At 36.5% G+C, this 26,950-nt stretch overlaps 1 protein-coding gene across 12 annotated transcripts; it reads right to left on the bottom strand.

The window, feature by feature from the left end:
* Positions 1-102: 102 nt before the first annotated feature.
* LOC103702415 (digestive organ expansion factor homolog) lies at positions 103-23,136 on the bottom strand. Of its 12 annotated transcripts, none has more exons than XM_039128011.1 (25): positions 22,596-23,133; positions 21,847-21,999; positions 21,286-21,418; positions 18,737-18,838; positions 17,614-17,793; positions 17,144-17,288; positions 16,539-16,662; positions 15,504-15,604; positions 15,247-15,378; positions 13,446-13,526; positions 11,896-12,074; positions 9,603-9,675; positions 9,138-9,197; positions 8,996-9,034; positions 8,815-8,903; positions 8,322-8,386; positions 6,121-6,167; positions 6,000-6,059; positions 5,538-5,609; positions 3,883-3,912; positions 3,456-3,550; positions 3,027-3,132; positions 2,744-2,806; positions 2,567-2,638; positions 103-616 (listed from the first exon to the last, which is right to left on the bottom strand). In XM_039128011.1, the coding sequence occupies exons 1-25, from the start codon at positions 22,624-22,626 to the stop codon at positions 542-544; spliced, it is 2,307 nt and encodes a 768-aa protein (XP_038983939.1). In that variant the 5' UTR covers positions 22,627-23,133; the 3' UTR covers positions 103-541. The 12 variants fall into 12 exon arrangements, 11 of the variants coding, with proteins under 11 accessions (XP_038983939.1, XP_038983937.1, XP_038983943.1 ...); XM_039128009.1 differs by having other exon boundaries at positions 17,614-17,803; positions 18,744-18,838; XM_039128015.1 differs by having other exon boundaries at positions 17,614-17,803; positions 18,744-18,838; positions 22,781-23,133.
* Between the last annotated feature and the right edge of the window lie 3,814 nt (positions 23,137-26,950).

Here is a 26,950-nt window from a genome sequence, read left to right as displayed (position 1 = left end):
GACTACAAACTAACTACAATCTTCTCAAAACAAAAACGGAAAAAAGCACTACTGATCAGAGCAACCACAGAATATGTCTACGCACACTATAGAACGCAGAAGTTTAAATCTTGAATATAAAAATTCATTGATGATGTTGGAAGTTTTTTCAGTGCCAAAACTGTTCTGCCAATTGAGAATACAGCTGTTCATATTTGAGATCAGGCAAGAAGAGACCAGAGTTTTCCTAATTACGAAAGAGGAAATTTTACAAAAAAAACAACAAACTGCTTTTTGTTACTATCTGCAAAAATGTGCCTCTTTGTTCTCTTTGAAAGCAGCAGTCCATTTTGGACTATACTTGTCCATTGTACTCCTGATTTCATGTCTCTTCAGAACAAGTCTGAATGTGCATGGACCTGCATTATGTCTGGATGCGACCTATGCATAAACCAAGCACAACTTATTCACTCATTTAAGAGCAGAGGTACAGCAGTCCAGCAAAAGCCATGAAGGGCCATTTTAATCCATCTTCGAGAAACTCCTGACAGCACTTTTGGTTTCAAGTGAAGACAAAGATGTTCTTATCTGATGACAGCATCCTTTTTGCAGCAGAAGTTCCAACAATTCTCTCCAGCTGTGGTATTGATACGTCATTAGTTCTAATTATCCAAGTCAGTAGAGCAAGTTGCCTACAATAAATATATAGCCCCTATAATGGAGGTAATCGTCATCCTCTCTCATCATAGAAAGAAAGTTAAGCACGGAGATAAATACTGAAGTACCTTCACAGAAATCCTCTTACATTACCACACACATCTACATCATGTCGCCATGTTTTAGGTAAAAGATGATATGATTTATATCAACGTAATGATCTTAAAACCCAGTGTGTCCTTCGAATGCCAATGCAACCAGCTTACACTATGATCATATAAGATTATTACCTATTGGATGTGACTGAAGATTCTGATTAAATTATTATGCATACACAGATTCTCAATCATATCTTAGGCATTGCATCTGAATCACCAAATGTAACAATTACTCAATTATATGAAAATAACGTGAGGACTGATCTGGAACAGAAATGAAATGGTTAAAGGCAAAAATTATCTAAAATTTTCATTAGGGCTGACTTATTGTGCCAGTACAGAACAGCTGACCCAGAAGGATCACAGGACCCGTTGTAGACCATGTTGGCCACTTCAAGTCTCACAATGGGTTTTGGGAGCAAGATCCACCGCATCCAAGACCTGATTGCACTGTAACCTCTGGAGGCCATAACTTTCTCCTCTGGAGTCTATTTTTGGCATTATATGTGCCAAAATAAAGCTCTAGCCGAGCGTGTGACAACCCGCAAAAGGTACATTGCACCTTGCTGATGTGGAAACGGCAATATCTTCCAATATTAAAGGAATTAGAAGACACAGCAGGAGACAATTAATGTAGAAGTTAGATCTAGCTCCAAGATGAATTTCATCTTAGCATAAATTTCAGACTATTTTAGGAAAAAATTTCACTTCTCTTAAATCGACTTGGAAGCACAGACCTCACTAAGATAAATAGAGGCTCCGTGAATCAATTATTAATGAAAGCAAAAAGGGCTTAGGACCCTACTTTCAAAATTCTCTTTATTTTCTATTATTTTTCTATGAGAGGTCTAATTTGAGAGAATTGAAAGAACTGATTCCCTCTCTCCAATCGATGAACAATATAATATTGCATATAAATGCAGCCTGAGGTTGACTTGCTGACATCATTGCCGTAAAAGCCTAATGAATAGGATGAAGAATTTGGATTTCACCATAATTGCAGGCCCCAACATAAAAGATTATCACATCTGAAGTTAGTAGGTCCTAAAAAAATACAATCATTCACATCAATAAAAGGTGCTCAGGTAATGTCTTCATAGGATGAAGATACAGCCATCGTGGAATCAATAGCAAAATATAGACACAAGCAGGCTGTATAGACTTGTTTACTTGTACGTATAGCAGTTTCAGAAAGGCATCTTGCATGAGCAACCCACAAGAACAAGACAGCTGAGATCAGCTGGTCAAGTGGAGCAAGAAGAAACAGGCACTACTGTTGCAAGCAAAACTAGTTTTATATTACACACGCATGGACAATTGGATTAATTAGAGAGAAGGATTAGACAGTATATTGCAAGTGCCACTGAGATGAACAATGTCTCCAAATGGGAGAGAATCAGATTTATCGCCTTGAGTGCATGAAGAAATCAATATGAAGATTCAGTCTACATATATTATGTAACAGAGATTGCAGTGTTCAGATTTATTGGATAAGAGCCCAAAATGTCTGAAGGCTCAGTCATGTATTACATATTAGAGTAAATGTCAACTTCAATTATGCAACAGGAGAATGCAATAAACAGACAACATTCTCAACATAATGGCTTCATATTTTTTTATTAACATTATTTGTCTCGGATTTAAAAATCTTTCACGTGATTTGACTTGCATGAGGACCCAACATTATAATAAAAAAAAAAATCCAAACCTACATTTATGTGAAAACAACCTATGAAGTATAAGAGAGATGTTTGATGGTCTGGCAAACTTACCCTGAGATGATCAAAACGCGAAAAAAGCACATTGCACATCATGTTTTTTGATCCATCAAGCATATTGATGATCTGCAAGTAGGAAATAGAAATGCTTAAAATTGGCAGGTCATATAGAAATGCTAAAGAAGATAATACTGCAACTGCTGAACAAGATGAACTTATTGGTGAGATAACCTCAGGGTAGAATTCCTTTCTTTCTGGTAGAGAGTAGATAATTAAATTCTGTATACCACGGATCTGCATTTAATCAAATGAGTCAAAAAGAGGGGAGAAGATGTCTGGTAACAATAACAAGTTGTCCAAGAAACATAATTACAGTAATGACACATCCAACTTGCATATATCAGAAACTTTTTTTAAATGTATTGACAGAAAACCATTGCATCAAGGTGCTTAGAAACTAAGAAGCATAGTAAATAGGGGTGAAGGAATAAAATGTTTAAGCATAAGATAGAACCTTGTATCTATGATAAAAATGAGCCCTTTCAGTGTAAAGCATAATCTTTCGCTTGCCTTCAAAAAACCAAACCCGTGCACGAGATATATCACTTTGTTTCGTGTACCTACAGTAAAGAAACTTCAGTGATATCCATGTATGGAAACTACTTTCTTACACCATATCATAAATACTTGAGAATGACAAATCAGCAATATCCTATGAGTCGATCCCTTGAAGCACCACAAGAAAGGGTATAAAGCTAGTTTAATACATTAAAAAGAATGGGAAGTAAATTTGAGGCCGGAGTGCCAATTTTGCCTTCAGTAGGTTTTCTATAATAATAAAAAAAAACTAGGTTTGCAGCCTTTTGAGGACTTTTTGGTTGCACAGCATTTAATAACTTGATTCTCAAAAAATAGATACAGATGAGAGTTTAGATTCTCTTACTCCCCAAGCAAACAGAAAGAAGCATTCTGAGATTTTAAAAAATTTCGAATCCGCACAAACTCGAAGTATGAACTTATGAATAACATAATCCCACCCTGCAGGAAAAATCTGGTCAGATGGTACACAAATATAAAGCATTACAGACCTGCATATACAAACAAGCACTCATGTACATGCACATGTACAGGCATGCAAACATGTGCGCGCACACAAACATGTAGACAAAAGCACAACATGCACAGAACCATACACCTTCTAACATGAAGTACAAATATATGTCCAATATATATCAAGATTCTATTTCACCAATCTCAACTCCAACAAATTTTGGAAATATATAAAGAATTGTAAAAATGAAAGGTAGAGATGTCAAGGGAACAGATAAATTATCACAAGCTAATTCCAGATGGTGCAGGTGAAAGCATACCTCAATTGAATCCTTTATCTTAGGGAAAACCTGCGCAAGATATTCAACTTACATAAGTCAAGTTATAACAACTTCAACAGAAGCCAAACTCATCAAAATCTTTAGACTCTGAAAATAGTAGAATAGGGGACCCTGAGCAGAACAAGCTGTATACTTAAAATCATATCCCACCCATTCAGGTAGGCTCTTTGAACCCTGCTATATGTCACAAATTTCTAAACTTACAGGTTTCTGTCTTTGGTGAAACCCTCCAAGTTTAAGAAAATAAAAAGGCAGTGGAGAAGCTAATTAGCTGAATAAGCTTAAGAGCATCCACATAATAATATCAGTGAAGACATTAGACCACATGAAGGGAAGTGAAAACTATTGATCAAAGCCACAACAAAGTCTGGTCATAATTCTAGTATGATAGGTTTACGCAGTCAGAAACAATCAATGATTTTGAAATGCCAACATAAGCACTACATCAAAAAGCTCGAAAGATTAAAGAATGTAATAACCTTCCTGAAAGCATAGTTGATAAATACTGAATTATATACAACTTGATAAAGAGTAACTAATGGATAAGAAAGCATTTGGCTAATCTGTGGCTAAATCACATAGAAATTATGGTGGCAAACAAAGTCAAAAGCCAGACAAAAAAGCTACTGTTATCTTGTATATCGTATAATCTTTTACAGTCGAAGGCTTTTCTCTAATCAAACTAAAGAACAAATATCGATGCCTTAACTTTATATTCCATAGCAGTTTGCAGAATAAGTAGTGGATCAAGCATATAACACAATCTGCCAATCTAAATTCAAGGTTTCATTTGCCAGAATGGAATACAGAATGTAATGATGCTCCAAAAATTAAGGATTGTGTCTCCCCTTGGGAAATGTCACTTGACTTCAGATGAAGTAGGATTCATGGAGCTAGGGCAGATGTTTTTTTGTTTTGTTCTGTATGTCTGCATAATATGGTGATTTCCGGAATGACATCTATTAATGACATTTAAATCCAGGAGAAATAGGGCATTTTTTTTATCTTAAGCTTCAAATTTCTCCCATATCCAAGAAATATGAAAAGCAATACAATTTTCAGGATTATGTCATACATACAAACAAACACACGCATATGTGCAGAGTCTACCGTACTGAATCTGAACGCACTGTACCAACCATACCGTATCTAGTACAATTGTGGTTTGGTATATAAGCCGAGCAGGACCGTACCAGTCCACACCGAGTGGAATCAGTGATGTTCCTCATGATACCGACTCGTACCACCTAGTTTCGAGCGTTACCATGGCTAGGAATGAGAAAAAAATGTTGGAACCATGTCTTAGTAGGGGTTGTGTACCGTACCGTACCTACCTTACCATGCTAAACTGGTAGAGTATTGTATGGTTCCCAATACCAATTTTGCAAACCTTGAATATTTGTGTTTGTATGAAAGGAGAACCCATCAAACACTGTCACTTCCTAAATATTTTCGTGCCTAGCTTTCAAGTTCTTGCTCCTTTCCTGGCCTTGCATTGTATAATTTAAATATTCAAATAATTTAAAGACCATTTGAGCAAGACAATGGACCCATTCTACACAATAATAGTTTCATTTTGAGAATTCACATCCAGATTTATGCTAAACACAGCATAAGAATCTCTCTAATCTAACCTTCTTACAGAAATAATCAAGGCGGGCATCATCAGCTTCAGCAATTGACGGGGCATCAAAACGCTCATACACCTGTTGAGAAATATAGTGTCAAGAATCCATGATTTGAATTAAAAATTTTGCAGAAGGTGCTACTTGGATAGAGGGATAGCACATCTGGGTGCAGCAAAACAAGAAAGAGAGAGAGAGGGAAAGAGAGAGAGATGACACCAAAGATAGCACATCTAGGTGGCTCAAAACAAAAAGCATGACACCAAGCCTAGAACTACCGAATAAGTACATAAGCGCACTGTTACTGCTGAAAACCAACTGTAACTCGTTTGTGTACATGGAGTGTAACATGCTTGCCTAATAAGTTAATAACGTTTGCATGCATAACCACAGAATATAATGCAAAATACAAGCTTTCACGAACAAAATCAGCAGACTTCGATTTATTATATTCTAAATAGACTAACATACCTGTCGTACTTCAAGTAATATTTTAGGAAGAACACCTTTATACTCAGTCATCGACTTCACCTGAAAAGGAAAGACAATCAATAAAAATAAAAAATTACAGATGTTTAGTTTGGTGGCATACCTTTCCCGCATGGTTCACACACAATCTGTTGAATAAAGCATTCATGTCTGTGACCAAGAAAAATGTAGGCATCAAGATAAGCAAAACAGAAGCAAAAAGTTATTTAATCATTACTTAATAGCATAGTGAAGAACCAATAAACACCCACAAGATTTTCTTCACCAAGGACAGATTACATGAAATGACGATGAGAATATGGAAACCACTTTATCAGATAAAGCTAGCCCTATATTAGCTGCAGAAGCACATACATTGGAGAAACAAGGAATTGCTTTAACAAAAATTATTGCAATTACCAATATATCCTTCAAAAGGGCCAAAACAAAGAATACTGACACAAACAAGTGGTGCCACTTATAATGACAACTGAGAAAGACAATGCTTATTTATATAAATAACAAATAGGCAAAAAAATGATGCACACGATATAGGGTAGGTGAGGAGGCAAAGGCTGCACAGTATTGACATGCCAATCTCAAATATCAGTATAGATATGATTCCCTCAGGTCCTTTAGTTATATATGTTAAAAGGACAATCTATGCACTTTCATAAAACATTATTCGTAGTAGTTTCAAATTACAACTGTTCATACATCATAGTAAAAGCATGTCCTTTTATCATTATCTGATTTATTTGGTTTCTAGTTTCCTCATTGTTGAGATGCACACCCGTTTTGCAAGAGACACCCTCCTTCGCCACTGCCTGCTGCTGCCTTGCCCTCCTCTCCCACCCCACCGGCTTTTTCGTAGACTACCCCATCCTTGCCATGCTTTGTCCCCTCTACCCACCACTTCTTTCCCTGATTTGACCACGTCGAAGATCCCTCTCTACATCATCATGGTTGCTGCTGTCCTCTGTGTCATCTCCCTCCAAGAGTGAACAAAGATATTGTGAAGTTCGTCATTAGTGTCCTCTTCAGGGTCAGGTGCAGTGCGACAATGTATTACATCTAGCAACAATTGGTCGAACTTAGATGATGGTGGGTAGGAACTGAAAGTGGTGGCTCATGAGATAGAATTGATGATGTCGATGGCGAGCTGTGGTGGCAAGCAATAATGGGGTGGTTGGCAATAGTTCGTGGATGAAATGGAAGAAGACAGAATATTAAAGGGTGGAATAGCCAAATTCCCAGATTCTTTTTCAAATTCTTAAGGACATAGCAATTCCCAGATTCTTTTTCAAATTTCTTGTTCTTAATATTTTTCCTGCATTTTCCCAATTTATACATAAGTTGTTTCCTAATTATGGCCACTAAAAACCTTTTTCAGTACAACAATGTTAATTGCAACCATTGAGTTCCTATGCTGGCTAAAACATACTACAAAACTGAAATTTTAGTAGTCCATACAATCTTTCTCCATCATCCTTTTTGGTGGACACACCTCAAGTTTGGACTCAACATCCTTAAACTTCACCTTGGTTGGCTAGCTCCCATAACCCACATATGGCCCTCTCCTTGACATGTTCTATGAACAATTGCAAAATGCAGAAAGAAATCAACAAATTTAATGCTACAGGCATGAAAATATTGCACTTTCCGTCTATCCAACCTTTTCTACTCCTAGTATACCTTGATCTTCAAAACATTTGACATGTCCCTTACAACCGCATATAAAAAGCCTACATCTTTTTGAATTCTGGTCCTTATTGATAATGCATCCCCATTTTGTTTCCTAGGAATAGACTGTTGCTTGATTTTTCGACCCATTATTATTATTGTTTAGCTCCTTTGTTGCACAGGATCTCTCTCCATTGACTCTTCATTTTTGCTTTCTAAATGATCAACAAACAACAAATTGAAGAAAATTCAGAATAAGGACGCATAGTCTTCAAATTTTTGAAAGGAATTCTAACACAGCTCTGTTCTGTTATTGACATAGAACTGCAAGAATAGCAAGGAAAAAAGGGCTACATTAGTGGGATCAACCAAATATATTCTATACAATCATCTATATATCAAAGGCTGCATTTTTTTTTTTTAACGGAAAGCCATCTGCAGTTCAACAGATAAAGTTGAAAGTATGAAAGGCATAAAAATTTACACAACAATCCTGATTACATTATCAACAATACACAAACCAAACACTTCAATCAGATTGCCTGGTTTTCATTTCAACAAAACTTGAACCAAGATATTGAACACCAAATAACACGCATTTTCGCCAGCAACTGACCTAAGGGAGAAGTCAAGTTCAAATACCTGGATTAAGAAAAGAACCCAAGAGAATTGTTTGTCGATAAAAATGTGCATGCCCATCCAGATACCTGAGAATGAAGAGTGACAAAAGAGCTATATTACAGTCTTCATTGATTATAGTGAGCTTCATTATTGTAGCAGATATATTTTCTCTTTGGATTGAAAAGGGACAGATTTAAAAATAATATATCCGTTGCATCTTATCCAAGTAATCAGTAAAACTAAGGTAAATCATTAGTAAATCTTGTGAACCTAATAAGAATGCAAATCCTTTTATCCCGTGATGTGTAAGTAAAAATTTTGATTAAAAAAGGGAACTACAAGCTAAATAAAGAATCAAGAAAAAAGGCAACCTCTTTCTTTAATTGTCTTGTGGTAACCTACCAGTGAACCTGCAAGGATTTCAAGCAATCCCCCTCCACTCTAACTTTTCGAGAACAGAGAAAGATAAATGATCTAAGTTTCTGAAATCAAGTATTAATACGTCAGAACCTACCACGGCCTAATGCGCATCACATCAGTTCCATGTTGGTTAAATGGCATGCGATTCAATTGTTCGACAAGAGTATTTACATGGGACCAGTTCTGCAAGTTATCCAACGCATGTCAGAAATTGATGGTTTGCATTATTAGAAGAAAAATAAAAAAAGCAAAGGTTTACCAGAAATTTGCTATACCTGCATGGTTATCACATCTGCATGATCAATAATCAGTACCTGCTCATGTCAACAGAGTTAAAGTTTATTTCTTTTTGAAATGAAAGAAATTGAAAAAAAAGTAACATAAATTCAATCAAACATATAATCGAGAGTCACATACTTCTATTGAAGAGAGATAATCTACATCCTTTTCCTTTTCAACCTCAGCCTCCCCAATTTTCTGACAAGAACCAAAAATGAGTTACACAAATTAGAAATCAGTCATGTGATTCGTCTACAGTTGCATTAGTATTTTGCAGAGGTGGAAATCACTGAAAGAAATAATCTGCACCCACAATACAGCCATCGATAATATAAAATTGCAGAAACCAGATGAAGGAACTAGAAAGAAGCAGTATAGCATACTACTAACTCTACTAGGTCCATTGTTTATTAATTTGTACGGCTTATAAGTATTGCAGCAATATGCTGTACTCCAGCTGCAGTACAGTCTTTCGGAATAAGGAGAGTGTATTGGGGAAAAAAGAACAACGGCAATAATGTCAGGAAAAAGGAATAAAAAGGAAGATAGATGGCTGGTTAACTAGTTCTTCAAGCAGAAAGATATATGAATAAAAAAACTTACAGTGATTAATCCAAGAGGAGATGCAACAATGATGTCTGAAGAATAAAAGTCGCTATACAGTTTTATGCTTCTCCTACAAAAATAACAACGAAAAAAATCATTTCACATTTTTCATAGTTCATCATGTGACAACACTCTCATAACAGAAATGATTTGCCAAGAAACTAAAATGAATAAGTTTCATATAAAGGCTAATATTTTTAACATCCAGACCTATGGTAACAATGAGAGACAAGTGATCGTCAATCTCGGTATTGTAATTACAAACTTTATATCCCCCCCTTAGAAGAGCAAAAGATCCAAAATATATGGTTGCCCACTAGTAGGTGTGTTTAAAAACTGTTCAAAAATGCCATTGATGGTGATATGTTGTTCCTCTTTTTTCAAACTTTTTATATTTACCTGTCAAAGAAAAAAAGAAAGCAAAACTATGTGCTCGGCATCGATTTTCCTCTATAGAATAAGCAGGATATCCACCAAATCATGACAAATAGAGACATATGTAACAAACATTACATGTGAAACAAAAGAAAATTTACAACAGCATATGGTAGTAGCATTTGTTTATTGCTGATCACGAAGTTGTACCGATTCAGATAATATTCACGTAAAATAGCACACAAACCATAGTTCGCGGCACCAGCCCGAACCGGGCGGTACGGAGCATATCGTACCGTATCAGTTCGGTACAGATATCCGGTACAGGTGGCATACGGACACTTGTATGCCGAATCCATATCGATATAGTACTAGTGTGGCACTAGTACGAAATCCAATACCGAGACGGCGAATCTTGACACAAACTCATTGTGAACAAGCCAATACACAACGTACAATCACAAATTTGTGCTCATAACTCATATGAAGATGAGTTATCAACTGTAACACAAAGTAACGCTACGTGCTCTTCCTGATGAAGAAGCAAATATTTAAAAGGTCAGCCTGATAACAACTTACATGGAACATTCGATCATCCTTCAAAACAAACTAAAAAACCTAAAAGATTATAATGTTGGTTTGGTAGATGCAACATAGAGAAGCTGAGTATATTATTGCTTGCTTTGAGAAACAGGTCATCTTTGTTGAAATAAAACTATGGTCAAAATTACCCCAAAAAAAAATGAAAAGGCAATACCATGGAAAGGATCTCAAGGAATAGCATAAGTTGCATAACTAATGAAGTCAAAGAGCTAATTAAAAAAAAAACTTGAATAGGCATCTCCTTGGGTTCTCGATACTTACAAAGTGGTTTGGTCAGAAATGATAGAAAAATCCATTTTCTTTTATGAAGGTCTTTTTGTCCACAATAAAACATGACATTTAGCAGCCAATTTTGAGATAGACAAATTGGCAGAGGTGACTCTCCTTGCCAATCTTTCTACTCAGCCCTGAAGCTGCGATTTGATTGTAGAATCTCAAGAAGCTCATTAATGATTTCCAAACCAATGTCTCTATACAGCTTTCAAAAGCACTTTGATTGTGATCCTTAAAAAGACTATTGGATGATGAAGGACTTCTTTACAAAAATCCATTATTGTTTGCTATAATAGAAAGGGCTATGACTAGGGTTTTATTCACTTGTTTGCTAGCTAACACAGCAAAGATTTTTCTTTTTTGGGTAATACAACAAACATTTATTTAAAGATTTTTATTTTATTGTGGTTTAGAGGGTGAGCTTTGGTGCAATGGTAAGATTGCTCTTTTGTGACTTGGAGGTCATAGATTCGAAACATAGAAACAGCCTCTCAATACACAAAGCTAAGACTGCATATATTTGACCCTTCCCAGACCTTGCAATGGGAGGAGCCTCCTTCACTAGGCTGCCTTTTAGTTTAATATGGTTTCTCTAGTAAGTTTAAGCAGGGGAAGAGCTTGAGCTGCATGCCCCATCTGTAGGTTCTATGCCTTCCTAACTAATGATTAACATATAACCCAAACAACCATATTTGGAGGCATTACCTTAATGATTTATACCATAACTATAACAAACAAGATTGTTCCTATACCTGGGGTCAGCTTTACGAATTCTTTTTTGTAACATATTCCTATTAAACATAACCCTTTTACATACTACTTCAAATTCCATCACAAATTCAATCAGAAATTTTCCTGCTGGCTTAGGGTTACATGACAGCAAGATTTGAGAGAACATTTCAGCTATTCCACATGATCAGGGTCAAGTTTATTAAAAAAAGAAAAAAAAAGGCAACCAAGAATTTGACCACCAGAGTGAAAAAACAATAGCAACCATAATAAAATATAGTGCATACAATGAAGAAGTGAAAATAGTTACTTTGTGAACTTTATCCCCAGCATGAAGTGGTCATTGTTGTTTCCACCAAACAGAATTTGGAAGTCTGCAGGTTTTGCGGGCTTCTGAGATTTTGAACTGCCATCTTTCTGTTCATCATCATCCTCGACATCACCAGTTCCAAACTCCTCAGAAAAGCGATCCATGTGCTCCACATTGGCCTAGAAGTTATCATATAATCGTCAACTAAGAAATTGATAGAATAGCAAAGCCCAAGAAAAAAATACATGAAAACTAAATCTCTAAATTTTATTTTTCATCGCATCACTCATTAAACCCAAAGTGTTCTGTACTAGGTATAAAGGGATCCAATGCTAGTTTAGATGCTACAAGAACACGTCCAAAGACCAACACAGCAAGTTAGGGCCATTTTCACACCAACATCAATATGTTTGCAGATCATATCCATCATCCAGGACAGTTGTGGATCATTATGTGTAGGAAATTGACAAAAAAAAATTGATCAAATAAGTTATTCTGTCTATAGAAGCAATTATTAACCATTAAATAATACTTATAACTCTTTAATGGACATGTTGTAATTAAAATATGATAATAATATATTTAGTAAAATTACTATTATTAACTATAGTTGCAAATGTATAACAATGGCAATGACAAATAAATATACCAATTAAAAAAAATTCCATAGCATAAATTGCTAAAAAAATAATTATAGTCCATATATTATGGCCATTATTTATATCCATTATTCATGAACATAAACTCATGATATGGGACAAAATTATTAACAAAGTCATGATACTGTTGTATAAAACCAAGACAACAACTTCAGACAATGACAGATACCCTTTTTATGTTTATTAGACAATACCAAAGCCATTTCATTTATCTTGTACATGACACAGCAATTGAAGCTAGTTGGTGTCTCGCTGAAAAAAATCAGATTGGAAAGTGATTACAAATGCCCAAGGAAATAATTTTGGAGGTAATCAGCACCATAAGCTTATCACATGAATGAGTTTGGCATCCAACACCATTTAGCTACACGGTTTACATTCTTATACCAGAACGGGATCAATCTTAATGTTCATATACAATAAGACAATGAACATTTACCCCACATCTACAACAAATGATCAAAAGATAGCAGAGTTTCTTGATTAGAAAGTCAATTTGATTAAAATGACAAAAACTGAAAAGTAAGGCATAACAATTCATAAAATTAAACACTCATCACATGTCACTGCAAGTTACTGACACCAGCATCTCGGTTTTTATTTACCAGTTAGTCCACTCATGTAAGTTCATAAGTTGTTCAAAGAGTCAAAGGGTCAATAGTATCACATCTGCAAATGATCATCATACATATTTAAGCATATACTTGATCACTTTTTATAACCAAATAATTTAAGTAACTGCTTACTTGAATTCTGGTATACATATTTAAGTATACCAGAATTCAACAAGTACAACTATCTCCATAAACAAGTCTCTATATTGTATCAAAGAAAGAAAGAAAGAAAGAGAAACTAAGAAAACAGCACCACGACAGCAAGGATAAAACATACTTTGTTTGATATTGGAGTAAGTTGGATTAGCCTCTTCACAACACGAAGTGCAATGCTTCCAAGTGGCAATATGAACATAACCTACGCACGTCCAAGCATAATCTATAAAGTCAACATTTATAAAAAGGAGAGAGGAGGGAAAAAAATAAAGTCACGTTCAAACCAAAAGGATATAAGTAGAAAAAAGCTAAATTTCTGATTTGTGGAACTCAAACTAAAATATATGTTTGTACCAAGTAAGAAATTAATCATAATGCTCAAAAAATTACTCATAGTTGATTCTACTATTTTCACTCATCTCATTAGAATGCCTACAATCATGTGTAATAAGACAACTATCCTTTACAGAAAGTTGATGAAGTACATAAGGGAAAATGCATACAAAAAAGTAAATGATGATGTGAAATTTAAGCCCCTAAATAAAGATACTAAACATTCCTAAACTCAATACAGACGAGCCAGTTTCATAATAACAGACTAATAGTCTTAGGACATAACAAGCTCTTCCTACTTAGCTACACATGTCAATCAAATTAATACTATATTATCTTTCTATTAAACTACTAACAAAATGGTCAATTAACTGGGAAACTAATGTGTTGGGAAAGTCTGATGTATCTCGCATCTGCATAATGTCAAGACAGACAAATTAGGTTAGCCATCAGCCATTCACACAACCATATGACTTATACACAGCAGGAGACTTTCATGTATAATAATCAATGATTATTACACAACCATATGACTTATACACAGCAGGAGACTTTGATTATGAGGTCAACTGGGTTAGTATAAGTTCTTATAAGCACATTAATAATCATTGATGCCTGTAAAATAACTCTCGTCTAAAAAAGGAACTGAATACTTGCAATTTAACTTTGAAGCTTAAACCCTTATACTTGCAACATCCCTTCTCCGTCCACTGTTTATGCCTCAGATTCCTCATAATCATGCGTCAAGCTTTTTCAGCAAAATTTGAGAAGAATAGTGCACATAGGGAGTGGAAGAGGAAACTCATGCAGCACTGCCCCATAAGCTTGTAATGATCATGTTGATCCTTTCCTCCATCATCACTCCAGATACCATTGCCCCACTACCTCTTGCATAGCTTGTGTGACCAAGCTGGTCAATCCACATCACAATTAAATGTTCCTGGGCAAGAGTCAGGTCAAAACTGAGCTAGATAGACCAAGTCCCAATTCGTACCATGATTTCTAGCAAGTTGTTTGACATTCTGGAACAATATTACATGGTTAATCATAACCATATCTCAAGTAGTCAACATTTCCACGTGTTTGCTTTTTGTCGCACACACTTGGATCTTTTACACCATCAGCAGTTTTGAACTTCCTCACGAGCTTCCTCCAGATGCCTAGATATGCTCTTGATAACTTAATGACTTACACCAACTTTGTGACTTCACAAACAGGTAGTCACAATATTTTTCTCTGATTCAACTTAATAAAGGATAATGAATACCAAGATGACACACATAACATATGGGAAATAGTTGTATGATAAAAAGAGATGACAACTAAAGATGGATGAACGGCAACACTAAACATAGTTAATCAATTTATGACATGCAAGAGATAATGAAAACAAAGTTCTGCAAAACTAAATATGCGCAGTATTAAAAATAGTTTACTCATAAAATCGAAATGAATTTACAAAACTTTTAGTTAAATAAATAGAAGCACAGAAATTCAAAAGAATTTTTCTAATTTGTTTAAATTTATTGAACCCCGAGATTTTAACCCTTACTTTGTTGCCACATTTAATAAGGAGCTTTCATCATTACCTTTGGGCGAGTAAAACCTTGATCTAGGAAGGTGCCACCCCGAAGAACCTCTTCCTTATTACCTTCTTGATGCTTGGCCAGTTTTGCGTCACTCTTGATCACAAGATCTCTTGTCTTATAAACATGATTTAGCTGTAAAAGAATATACATAAATCATGACTCATTTCAACTCACAACTTATATTATTTTAACACTTAGCGATAGCAATGCAAGATTTTTTTACAGAAACAAGACAATGGCAAAAGATCTGCACGTACGGCATGCATGATATACGCATCCATGATACTTGAATCCTCTTCGTTGCCTTTGAGATAAAATGGTTTCTTGTTGCAATGCAATATATCTCGATAACTACTGCCTGCAATAAGTACAAACAAGCAAGAAAAATTCTCATGCTTTCCCACAAGGCAAAACCCTGTTAACTTCTCATGCAATGAAATGCATATAACATAGACAGACAGGGGAAACAGTGAAACTTAACCAAAATAAATTTCATTGCTTTGACTGAAAAATATGTTGATACATAAGATTTAACTTTCAATTTAAGAATTCTACTTAATTTTAGGTTACTTAAAAATATTGTTTGACTGCTTAATCTGGTTAAACGCATAGTGGCAGATGAAAGTCATGGTAGTAGCGGCATCAATCTCCACTTATCCAATCTAGATTACAAACTAATCCCTTCACAAGTTAATCTTAGTGTACTTGTAGACAGGCAAAAGTAATTTATATTATTAAACTAGGAAAAACAGCAGTACAAGTGTACAGCGAGGATGAAGTGCATGTATGGGTTCTATTAGGGGCAAAGAAGACAACAGGCTGCCTCATCCTTCAAAACTCAACACACAAACACACCACCATGCACACCAAAAATGCACATTAGCCCATATCCAAAGTCAACCAACCCTTAGCATTAAAAAAACATTTTTCTAAAATATTCTTTTTCTTCAAAAAGTATGATTCTTAACCTACTAAACTACCTGCCATAATGGATGGGAATGCGTGTTTGTTTTCTTTCTTTCAACCATTTGCTTTAGCATATAAACTTTACACTAATTTATGGCTTAGTATACTTTTCATGGAATCAGCAAAAGCTTTTAGAATGTCCAATAGAACAACAAATGACACAAGGTAATTTGAGTGAACAAACTGGGATTTATGAAGCACAAATAATCTCCTAAAAAATCCTCCGGCCAAAGAACATAGAATTCATGCAATCACTGAAAAAGACAAAAAAAAAGAGAAAATCCATGTGTGCATATAACATGAAAGATCAAGGAAAGAGTACTTACATAGTGAAAAAAAGAATCTCTGTCTAGATGTATCAAAGTCACTGAAGCCAGAAGTTTTATAGATGTCAAGCCAGTGGTTATACAACTTTTGCATAAGCCCATAATTTTGATCGCTGTTAGTTTCCTACAAAGTAAGAAAAACAAAGTATGGATTAAAATCCTCAAGGTGTCGAGTTAATCCTAATCTTAGTAGTTTCTGCAGTGATAAGAATACCACGTTAGCTTGAAAAAGTCTCACCAACAGATAATGTATATGAAGCTTTATATCATTTCAATTTAAGTCATGCTTAATTCAACATCTATCAAAATGAAATATGTCATCATCTTGCTCTAGAAGGTCATTTCAATTTCACAAGGGAGAATGAAAACTACACTACATACACCAACTTTTAAGAATTCCAGATGCCAACAAGCAAGGTGAGAATGGCAATCAGTTAATGAACAAAAATCCTGATATTTATGACATATGACTAACATGGTGCCACAGATAGAGAAAGGAAAATATTAAATTGCTGAAGCAAAATGTGATAACAATGTATGCCTCATATAATATTATTATTTATATGTTCATTGATGCAAACCCATATGGTAAACTAAGAAAATACCATTGAAACTTGATCTCCTGTTCCAGCCCACCTAGACACTGGCATGCTAATTGCAGGCAACTCCCATTTAAATTTCCATTTATTCTTCATCAATTCGTCAACCTCTTCATTTGTTAGGATATGCCCCAAGTGACGATGAAAAGAGCTGCAAGGAGCCAATTGTCGCTTTACCTTTAAGATCAAGTTTACATATAAAGCAATAAACAAAGAGAGCATATGCAAAATTAGTTTCCTTATTAGTAGATGGAGATACATTAAGCAAGAACATGACATCCTAAATCATATTGCAAGATTTGGCTGTTTGGGCTCAAAAACCAATTTGACAGTAAAAGGCATTAATATCCATGTAATTTATCTTTTATTGACAATAAAGAATATAAGGATCCCCACTGTATAAAACAGAGCATGACTCCTTAAAGCCACACAAGCATCCTCAGATATTATTAATAAAAATGGCTGAAAGACACAACAACCTTGTGCTCTCTGGTTCATCTAAAATTGTCTGGCCGCTGATCTCCAAGTCCTGAGAATCACCGGCATCAGAGTTTCCATCTTCATCTCCAGTTTCATCTTCCTCAGTCTGCTCCAACATATCAGCAGGCCCATGCTCTCCTAGATCATCTTCTTCAGCATCTCCCAAACTAGATTCACTAACAGAACCTCAAAATGAGAAGAAGAAAGGTTTCAGTTTGAGCTTTGGATAACTAAAAAAGCAAGAATAAACAAATAAGGTTTTTGTGCATTCACATAAAAGCAAACAATATCCAACCCTGAAGGAGCGGAAAATATCCAAAAGTAGTTCCACAAAAACCCCAATTCAAAAAGTGTCATCCCAGTAAAGCATCAATTAAGTAGGTGTGAGTTCACTTAAACAACCAACCTGTTCTCGTTTAGATATTTACAAGGCCCCGCAAGTTAAATGTAAGAATCAGAGCACAGAATAATTTCTTAGTCCACCATTAAAATCACTGAACCAGAAAGTTGACAAAGGATGCCTAAATTATACTGTTGGAGGCAATTTATATACCATGTTTTAGCACTCTCTTGCAATCCCATTTCCTATGCCAATTGAAAATTGACGACATGAAGTTCTCTAACTTCTTCCATCCAAAATTATTGCATCTCCTGCACAAATTCCCACCATGCTACAGAAAAATAAATTTCTCACTAACCCATGCAAGCCTAAAGGATTAGAAAACTGAATTTCATACTCAATATGGGGTTCATTAAACACTCAAAAACCTCTGTTTCATTAAATTTGTGTGAACTCATATCATGTGAGTGAAACATATTCTAGGAAAGTGCTTAATGTGTTTGGCACAATGCAACCATTATATATACAAACAATGCAACCATCATATACAAGGGTAGCAATTAATAAGAATGGTTGAAGAGCAATTCAAAAGGCCAAAAAATAGAAAAAAACTTGTTTTTTATAGTGACATCTACCTTCCACCTAACTATCATTTTCTATATGCATAGATATGTGTGTGAATAGAGATTTGTAAGTGCGGATATAGAGAAAACATATAACCATTCTGCTTAAGAAATAAAAAAGAAAAAAAGACTAAGCAATACAACACGTAGATATACCATCCACCTGTGCCAACATCTTCCTCTTCAGACAAACTAGCGGACTCAAATGTGGCAATCTTGTCTTCCTCGCTATCACTTCTACCCTCTTGTTCTAGTTGTCTACATGGAGCAAAGTTTAGATAATCTTCATAAGCTACAATTTATGCAAGCATATATTTTCCACGTTGATGGAAGATGGAAAATGTTTGATAACTTTAATAAGCTACAATACATAGGCAAAAATTCCAAAAAATGAGAAGAAAAATCAGAAAGAAAAGTTGTTGACTTGATAAAGTTTTTGTTATACAGGATCAAGCAAGCACATTATTAAGTTACATGACCAAAATGCATAGTCAAATTGCTTTGTTTAACATTTACCATCTAGAGCAATCACTAATGTTAAGATGTGTTTAAACACTTCATTTAAACTTATCTTCATTTTTTTAAGTTAAACTGAAATATACATGATTATTAACAATGAAATAGTACATTAGTTTAGTGCAAGAATTGAATGCCATTTCATATTCTAGTTGAAGTTCTATTTCTCGATTAAGTCCTCTTTAGTGAAATAGACAACTTTGATTACGACAACTATTACATGGGAAAGTCTGTCCACACATTGATTTTTAGAAATTTATTTTACAAAAACAAATAATAATCATCTTGAAGCTAAGCATAGTTGAATCAACAGGAAGAAAATTACATGTTGAATTTTAGGTGATATAAGAAGGTTGCAAAACAAGTACTTCAAATATTTCACACATAATGATAATCTACAACGTTTCCACTTATTTTGAACGTATCTTGAAATCCAAGTTCTTTCTAGTACTCTAATCACTCAACTATTCACAGATATTCAGCTCTAATTTTACTCATTAAATACCGCCAAAGCTGTTGGATGAGAGACTAAAAATTCAGAAAGTATCCAATTATATATCTGACATAAGCCAATTTTTTAATGTTATTGGCATCATAATTTTCTACAGCAATATAGGATGAACAGGGACGAAGATTGTCTGTTCGTAATAGGGAACTTAAATTCCATTATTATTTTTGTACCAGGATAGAGCCTTGGTTCATACATTACAAGATTTCCTCACAACTGCAATCTCATTGATTTAAGTGGACCCTCAATGAAAGAGGCTCTAAACTAATTTAGATAGATGCCTCTGTTTAACAAATAAGATTTGTAGTTTGTGTTCATAAAATTATCACAGTAAACATACAAATCGCTTATTGACATACAGAAGAAAAGGAATTAAGAGAAGAAAAGAAAATGTTCCAACAGATCCCCTACGCGTTCCATATTATAACACAGATGAAACAAAATAAGAGAACAGAAACAACAAAAAAAAATATTTTCAAGACTGCCATTAAAAAGATACATTAGTAATAGTAAAAATGTAAAATAAAAAAATATATATATACACATTCCCAACCTTCCACATGCCAAAAAATAAACATTATCACAGCATCTAAAAATCATGGTATGCCATACTGGCCTGAAAAGGGCGGCATGGAGCATACCATACCAATTATTTCAGGACGGTACAGAGTGTACCATACCAGTTCGATACCAATACCCGGTACAAGTGGCGTACCAACATTCAGTATGCCAAAAAAACTCCGTACCGTACTGTACCGATACTGTGCTAGTGTGGCGCCGGTATAGGATCCGGTACCAAGACAACGAACCTTGTCTAGAATACAAAATTAATGAGAGGAGACAGAGTGGCACCAAATCCTCGAGAAATGAGGTATTTTGTGTTCATATTTTTTTGATAGAGTTGTTATTTTAGCAATGTGTGCCCATTCTGACATTTACTAAAAGAAGCAAAGCAGAACTTTTAATTTAGTGTCTTTCTGTGAATTATGCCAAAAAAACCTTGTGGTTTAAACATGTAGGACAAGATTATACACCATTGCAGAGGCATCCATTATAGTATATAAATTAGAAGAAACAGAAAAATTTCCTAGCATTTTTTTGTGCTGCCGTCGAGCTATCAAATGGGCTTGTGTGTGTTCCATCTTGATGGTTGATGCAATAAAAGACAAAGTTCTAAGGTTGATCTACAATTAATCAATATAAGAATGATATGCAGCAACTAAAACTCCAGTAGAAAAATTACTTCTTAAGTGCCAGCTTGCCCTCAAAAATATTTTTCATAGATAAGCTTGGTCTAGAAAGGTTCAGTTTCAAAGGAAAACTTGAAACTAACTTACGTAATTTTGAAACCTTTAGTTACTGGCAGAAATAGAGTGTTTCCTTGTTGATTGATTTAAATGTTGAGAACTCATTATACAATATGAATTCATTCAAATGAATGGAGGTTGTATCAAAAAAATGAATCACTGATGCTACATCTAAAATGTATAGCATGCAGTCCATAATGAAGTGGCAAGTTAATATACAGCAAACTGCCAGAATGCCTGCATGGTATTAAAATATATATAGGTCTTTCAAGTAGACAGGGTGCCTCGAATTTGTTGAAGTGCATGGGAAATTAAACAGTTGCCAAAAACAGAAGCAACAAAAAAAAGCTCATAGCCAACAAACAACGACTTACCTCTTTTTGTACAAGGTGGCAAGTTTCTCACTACCAGATCCCAGTGCCTTTAATAAATTGTCGAACACCGAAGGTTCCCTAAAAATATCTTCCTCTTGATTGACACTATTTGAAAGTTCTTTGAGAGAATGTCCTGTATTGAATTTTGACATAGGTTAAATTGAGAAGTACAATACTAAAAGTGATATAAGGTAATGCGCATGTCAAGCTTCTGTTATTTCTTCCCCAAATATCGAGGTGTGATAAAATGTTTCTGGTCCATATACTTGCACATAATATCAAGACATTCAAGATAGATGTGGCAACATGTTAATGGTGCTATTTTATGGTCCAAATATAAGTTATTCAGTGTCTGAAGCGTCTTGAAACCATCTATAACTTTGTCAACTTGATCTGATTGGCCATAATTTGGTTACTGATTCTAAAGAATATAGTTTCTTTTTAGAGTATTATATACTCAGGCAACTTTGACATTAACGAGTATTCAACAAACTTGAGCAAGCAAAACATATGAGGCAAACATCCAGAGATAAACAAATAAATAAACAAGTATATCCACACCTGAAGTCAGCAATGAATCATTCGCTACTTTATCATCAGACTTCTTTCTAGGCTTCTTCGCAGCTTTGGTCATTTCTGGCTTGTCATTAAAAGGCCTCTTTATTGGCTGCTTCACAGTTTTGATCGTTTCTCGTGTTTTCAACTTCTTCAGCCCTGCAACAAGGTTTGTGTATATCAGTCTAAAATCTTCGCCGTCCATGCCATTCCAGAAATCCAAGTAACACAATCATACTGTAGCTTAAAAGCTCCGTAATAAGCTAGCAGAACGAAATTTCTTTGATCAACTATCTTTGTAATTTTTCTTGAATCAAAAAAACCAAAAAAATAGTAAGCCTGATTTATAAATTAATAACGACATTAGTTCAAGAAAAGAAAAAACTAACAGAAACTCGCAAATACTATTCGTCAAAACCTAAATTACTTTTTTAAGAACTGATGCAACATTTAATAAATAGCGAAATTACCACGCCTAATCTTAGCGACACCAAGAAAAGAATATATCAAAGAAGATTTGAAAGGGAAAAAACACGGAACTCTGAGGAACTACTTTGCCAAGATTTTGCTATTCCAAGGAAAGGATAAGACAAAGAATATTTGAAAGAAAAGCAGGGAAATTGTCCACGCTCTTTTGCTCCGAATTAATCAAGATTCAAGAAACCGTTCGACAAAAGTAGGATGCGAAGCAAAGCAACCCCAAAGTCTTTCACGTGGCTACAAAAAGAGTGAAGGAGAGTGAGGATGAGGGCTACCTTTCTTCTCGGCGAGTGATTTTCCCATCATTAGAGTTTTAAGGAGGTTTGGGAGCGCAAGGTTATCGAAAGGGGAAAAGCGCTCCTCTTCTGGCCAGAGTCTTGGTCGACGGGGAGGATGGAGGGACGAGGACCAGAGAGAGAGAAGAAGGAAGAGAGAAAGGAGGAGGAGGAGGAGTGGCTACCCGGGGCCGGCACACCAGGCCGGCGTCTGTGGCCCCTGGCGACGCGGCGGAGGGCAGAGACTTCGGTCGCAGGGAAGGAGAAACGGAGGAAGGGAAAGGGCGGCGGCCGGCTCTGACCTCGAGCGATCGGCTGCTGATCCGGCGCGGTCAGGGCGGCCGCCACGCCAACGACGAGCGGAGGATGGGGGGTATCCGGCGCTGTGGCAGTGGACCGGAAGGAGGAAGAGGAGGGAAGGCGACGACGGAGCAGGGTTAGGGTTAGGGTCCGGGAGTTTCCTGCTCAATGAAGGGACGGTGGAAGGAGAAGGGTGCGGGCGGAGCAGGGTTAGGGTTGGGATCCTTGCGGCTGCGGCCTGTGAGCCGGCGGGCTGGATAATTCGGGTTCGGATCGGGTCGTTGGCGATTCAAAATTAACCCAAAAAACAACAGGTCTGATTGGATCCCGATTAGGTCAAAATTCAGTAAATTCAGACCCAACTCGTTAAATGAAAAGAGTCAAATTTTAAAACCTGACTCGGCTCCACAAGTTGTCTAAAATAGATTGGGTCGAATCTAATAAGATCGGATCTAATCGTATCGGGTCGGATTAAACCCAACCCATTTGCAGCCTGATTCAGGCCCATCAATCTTCTCCAAAATAGTGGTTTATTACCAACTTGGACCGGCCAAACCGTCCCAAGAGCAACGGGTTAGGGTTAAGAACTCGAGATTTCAAAGCCATTGCAGCTCTTTCTAAGAGGGAGTCTCCTCCAACACCAACGACTCCTCTTCAAGCTCGTGAATTTCTTTGTGGCGGCGGAAGTGGTGATGGGATTCTTGGGGAGGCCGGAGCGGTTTAAAAGAGTTAGGGTTTGTAGTGGTTGGGTAATTCTTATGCAAGTATTTGCTAGTGCTATACCCGATAGGATGCTGATCCGACCCGCTTGGGTTGCTAGCCGGGAGGAGGACCGATGAGTGGCCCAGTTTGGAAGAAAAAAAGAGTAGGTGCGCATTTGGACAGTTTTTTTTTCGGCTTCCTATTGAAAACAATGCTTATATTAGTTCCTATTGATGACCATGAATATCAGTCACTAGCTGCCCTCGACAGAGGGGTAATGTAAATGAGTCAAATTGGATGAGTGACCCCGACTCAATATTTTATTTAAATCTTATTATTGGACCCAGATCTAACCAAAAAAAAAAAAAATCAAATCGAGTTAGCTCGAATTTACGGTCAGAATTTTTGACCCAACAAATCATTTGGGTTGGATCCATATACAAACCAATTCAAAGAAATCGAATTCGATCAGATTCGAGTTACGCATATAGAGTTCTAAACTAAAAGAGTTAAATTTTGGATTATAAAAATCCTAATTTAACCATAAGACATGGATATCTATTTGGAAGCATATTATGACACATGCAATAAAATATTTTTTATTCCAACAAGATTTAAAAAATAAATGAAAAGGGTTCTGAAGGCTGAGCATTTTCTATTGATTATACAATTGTTATGTTTAAAAAATATAATAGACTGAAACAAAGCATGAATAGAATGCCAAATTAGGCTATGTTTGGGAAGCTGCTAGCAGTAGAGCTTTTAGAAATAGAGCTTTTGAGAGTATTTTTGGAGGGTCAGAAAATGCTTTTTGACTCTTCAGAAGCTTTTCCAAATGGGCCTTAGTGATTGTATCAATTTACAATCTAAAAATCAGACTTATGATCCAAAAATATATATCCTTGACATGAGATAATGAGAAATGAAATCAGAGGAAAGGGTATGAAGAGAGCAGCAATATATCATATGGCAACTTCTCTGGCAGCATCCTAGACTCCTGGTTTCCTAGTTTCTCTCTTCTAAATCACCACTAAAGTAGTACCAACAATTGATCTAGAGTGAGGTTTCTTGGTAGTTTGGTGCCTCCTCTTCGTAGTTTCAACATGGATATTTTGGCATAGAAGGCAAGAAAAAGAAAAGTATACAGTGATCAGCCATAGCAGCGTACAGCATCCATCAACAGCGCGGAGCAATTACCTTCCTATGCTGCATCCTGTACATTGCAGTCCAGGTAAGCTTTAAAGGTTCGAGTCGGTTGTGAAAGTACGTCCTGCATTTTGAGTTGGCAACAGGAAGACCTGCATCACTGCGTAGCAGCCCCCACAGGCCTCTTCTTTATCAAAAAATATTCGATGCGAATAGAAATTTTTGCTTATGCCCTCTCCAACTCATAGATCATCCCATGTGTGAGTACGTCACCCCGGTGCCACCTCAGTGCCAGCTGGACTAGATAGCATTCCCACCGAGCGTGTCCAGGCAGGGAACATCCGGTTTCCAACATTTAATCGATGCCCGTACATTCAAATCTGAACCGCGCCGATGGAAGCAAAGCTCAGTTTCAATTGTGCTATCATCTTGGTGGCACCAGTAATAGTGTTTTGATAGCTTGTTGGTGTTTCTAATCTAGGTAGGTCTAGCTCTGTCTGGGACAACGGGAATAATATGCTAAAAAATAACTTGTCTCACCTGAAAGGACCCCACAGCGGGACCTAACTAATGAAATCATGGGTCCGATGGGTGGAACAAGTCATTTCATGACAAATGGATGCATTAGGGCAGGTTACACGCACACGAGATATTTCTCCCACCGGATTGTACACGAGGGATGGGTGTCACTGCAAGAGTTTGTACCACGAATGGGAAATGACCGGCCACTATAGTGGTACATGGTGGGTCCAGTGATACTTTTATATGCATTCAACGGACAACTCAAGACATTTTCCCATCGTCCCTCAATAAAATCTCTCATATCGCATTCTCATGGTGTTCAGAGGATGGGAGCAAGAGTGCACCACCTTAAGAATAGCAGTTACTCTAGTAGATAATTTTAGAAAATTCTATACATATGTTGTGGTTGAAATTTGGTCCATGGGTGACCACGTCGGAGAAATCTGAGAAGCCGCCGGCCGGGATGAAGAAAGAGAGCCGACCTGCATGAAGGCCCTTCTGATGGCTAAATTAATGTTGATTCAGAAATTAGGAAAAGTTTTTGAGTGCCTTTCATAACCTCTTATGGCTTACCAAAGGACTTTTCCTACTTCTTTTTTATAAGGTGAGGGGTTTCGACCGTTACCTGAAATTTCGAGTCGAACTGTGATCAGCTGGTCATTAGCTGGAGGCGGTGCGAATCACGAAGATCAATCCTGCGGGCGGAGGATTCGGAAGATATCTTTCCAAATTTGTTTGAACATGGATTCTAAGGATCTGCGGAATCTTCGATGGGATCAAGGTTGACAGGGCCTAGGTCAGCTCAGCCTCAGGGCGAGATCGGCTTGGCCTCTAGCCGAGGTTGGCTCGGCCTTCGGTAGGGTCCAAGGTCGGCCTGGCTCTTAGCGAGACCGAGGTCTAGCCTGCTCGGCTCCAAAGTCTGCTTGGCCGGCATTGGGGGGCTCCATGCTGGAGTAGGGCGATCCATTTTGCCTCCCATCAACATACATGCCTATATAAAATGCACAGCATTATCCGTACAGTGACCCGGCAATACCAAGTAAGTGCATAATTAGATAATACTGTGAATCAGAAGGAAATGTTGGTTACTCGCCTTGTGTCTGGTGGTCCATAAATTTAAGTGAAGTCTTCGCAATCATAACAAGGGTTTTCTAATTCTTCTTAAGACCATTTAATGCGCAGCTTCTTAATTAATACTTTTCCATCACCTTGTACTTTGGTTTATAAAATTTTCTTCACACAAATGTGGCTACCTTAGCATTTGCTATAGAAATCTTTGTTTTTTCTCCCCTGTTGTCTGTTAGCGCCATGTCATATACAATTCACGTTGAACCATGATTAAAACAATATCAAGTACAAAAAAATTCCAAGCAAGCTCCACTTTACCCCTCTTCACATGCATAATCTCTTACACCCCCCTTGATCAAAATTATCCATGAGTTTGATGTAATTAATGCAAATGGGAAGGGCTTGATCTAAATTGTCTGTGCATGTTTATACACTCATCAAGAACATTGTTGGATATATGCGGTTGCATCACGACGTATACAATGGTAAATAAAGGCAATTGCAAATGACTTGAGTAACAAATGATGATTTGCGTCTGCAAAATGGATAATGCTGGTTTTACACTTGCAATGGAGACAATCAGACAAGGTGCATTCCCATTGCACTAGACTGTGACG

This window comes from Phoenix dactylifera, chromosome 7, assembly GCF_009389715.1.
Source record: "Phoenix dactylifera cultivar Barhee BC4 chromosome 7, palm_55x_up_171113_PBpolish2nd_filt_p, whole genome shotgun sequence".
Taxonomy (NCBI): Eukaryota; Viridiplantae; Streptophyta; class Magnoliopsida; order Arecales; family Arecaceae; genus Phoenix; species Phoenix dactylifera.
The sequence above is the reverse complement of the archived record's forward strand: the minus strand, read 5'-3'. Positions and strand labels throughout refer to the sequence as shown.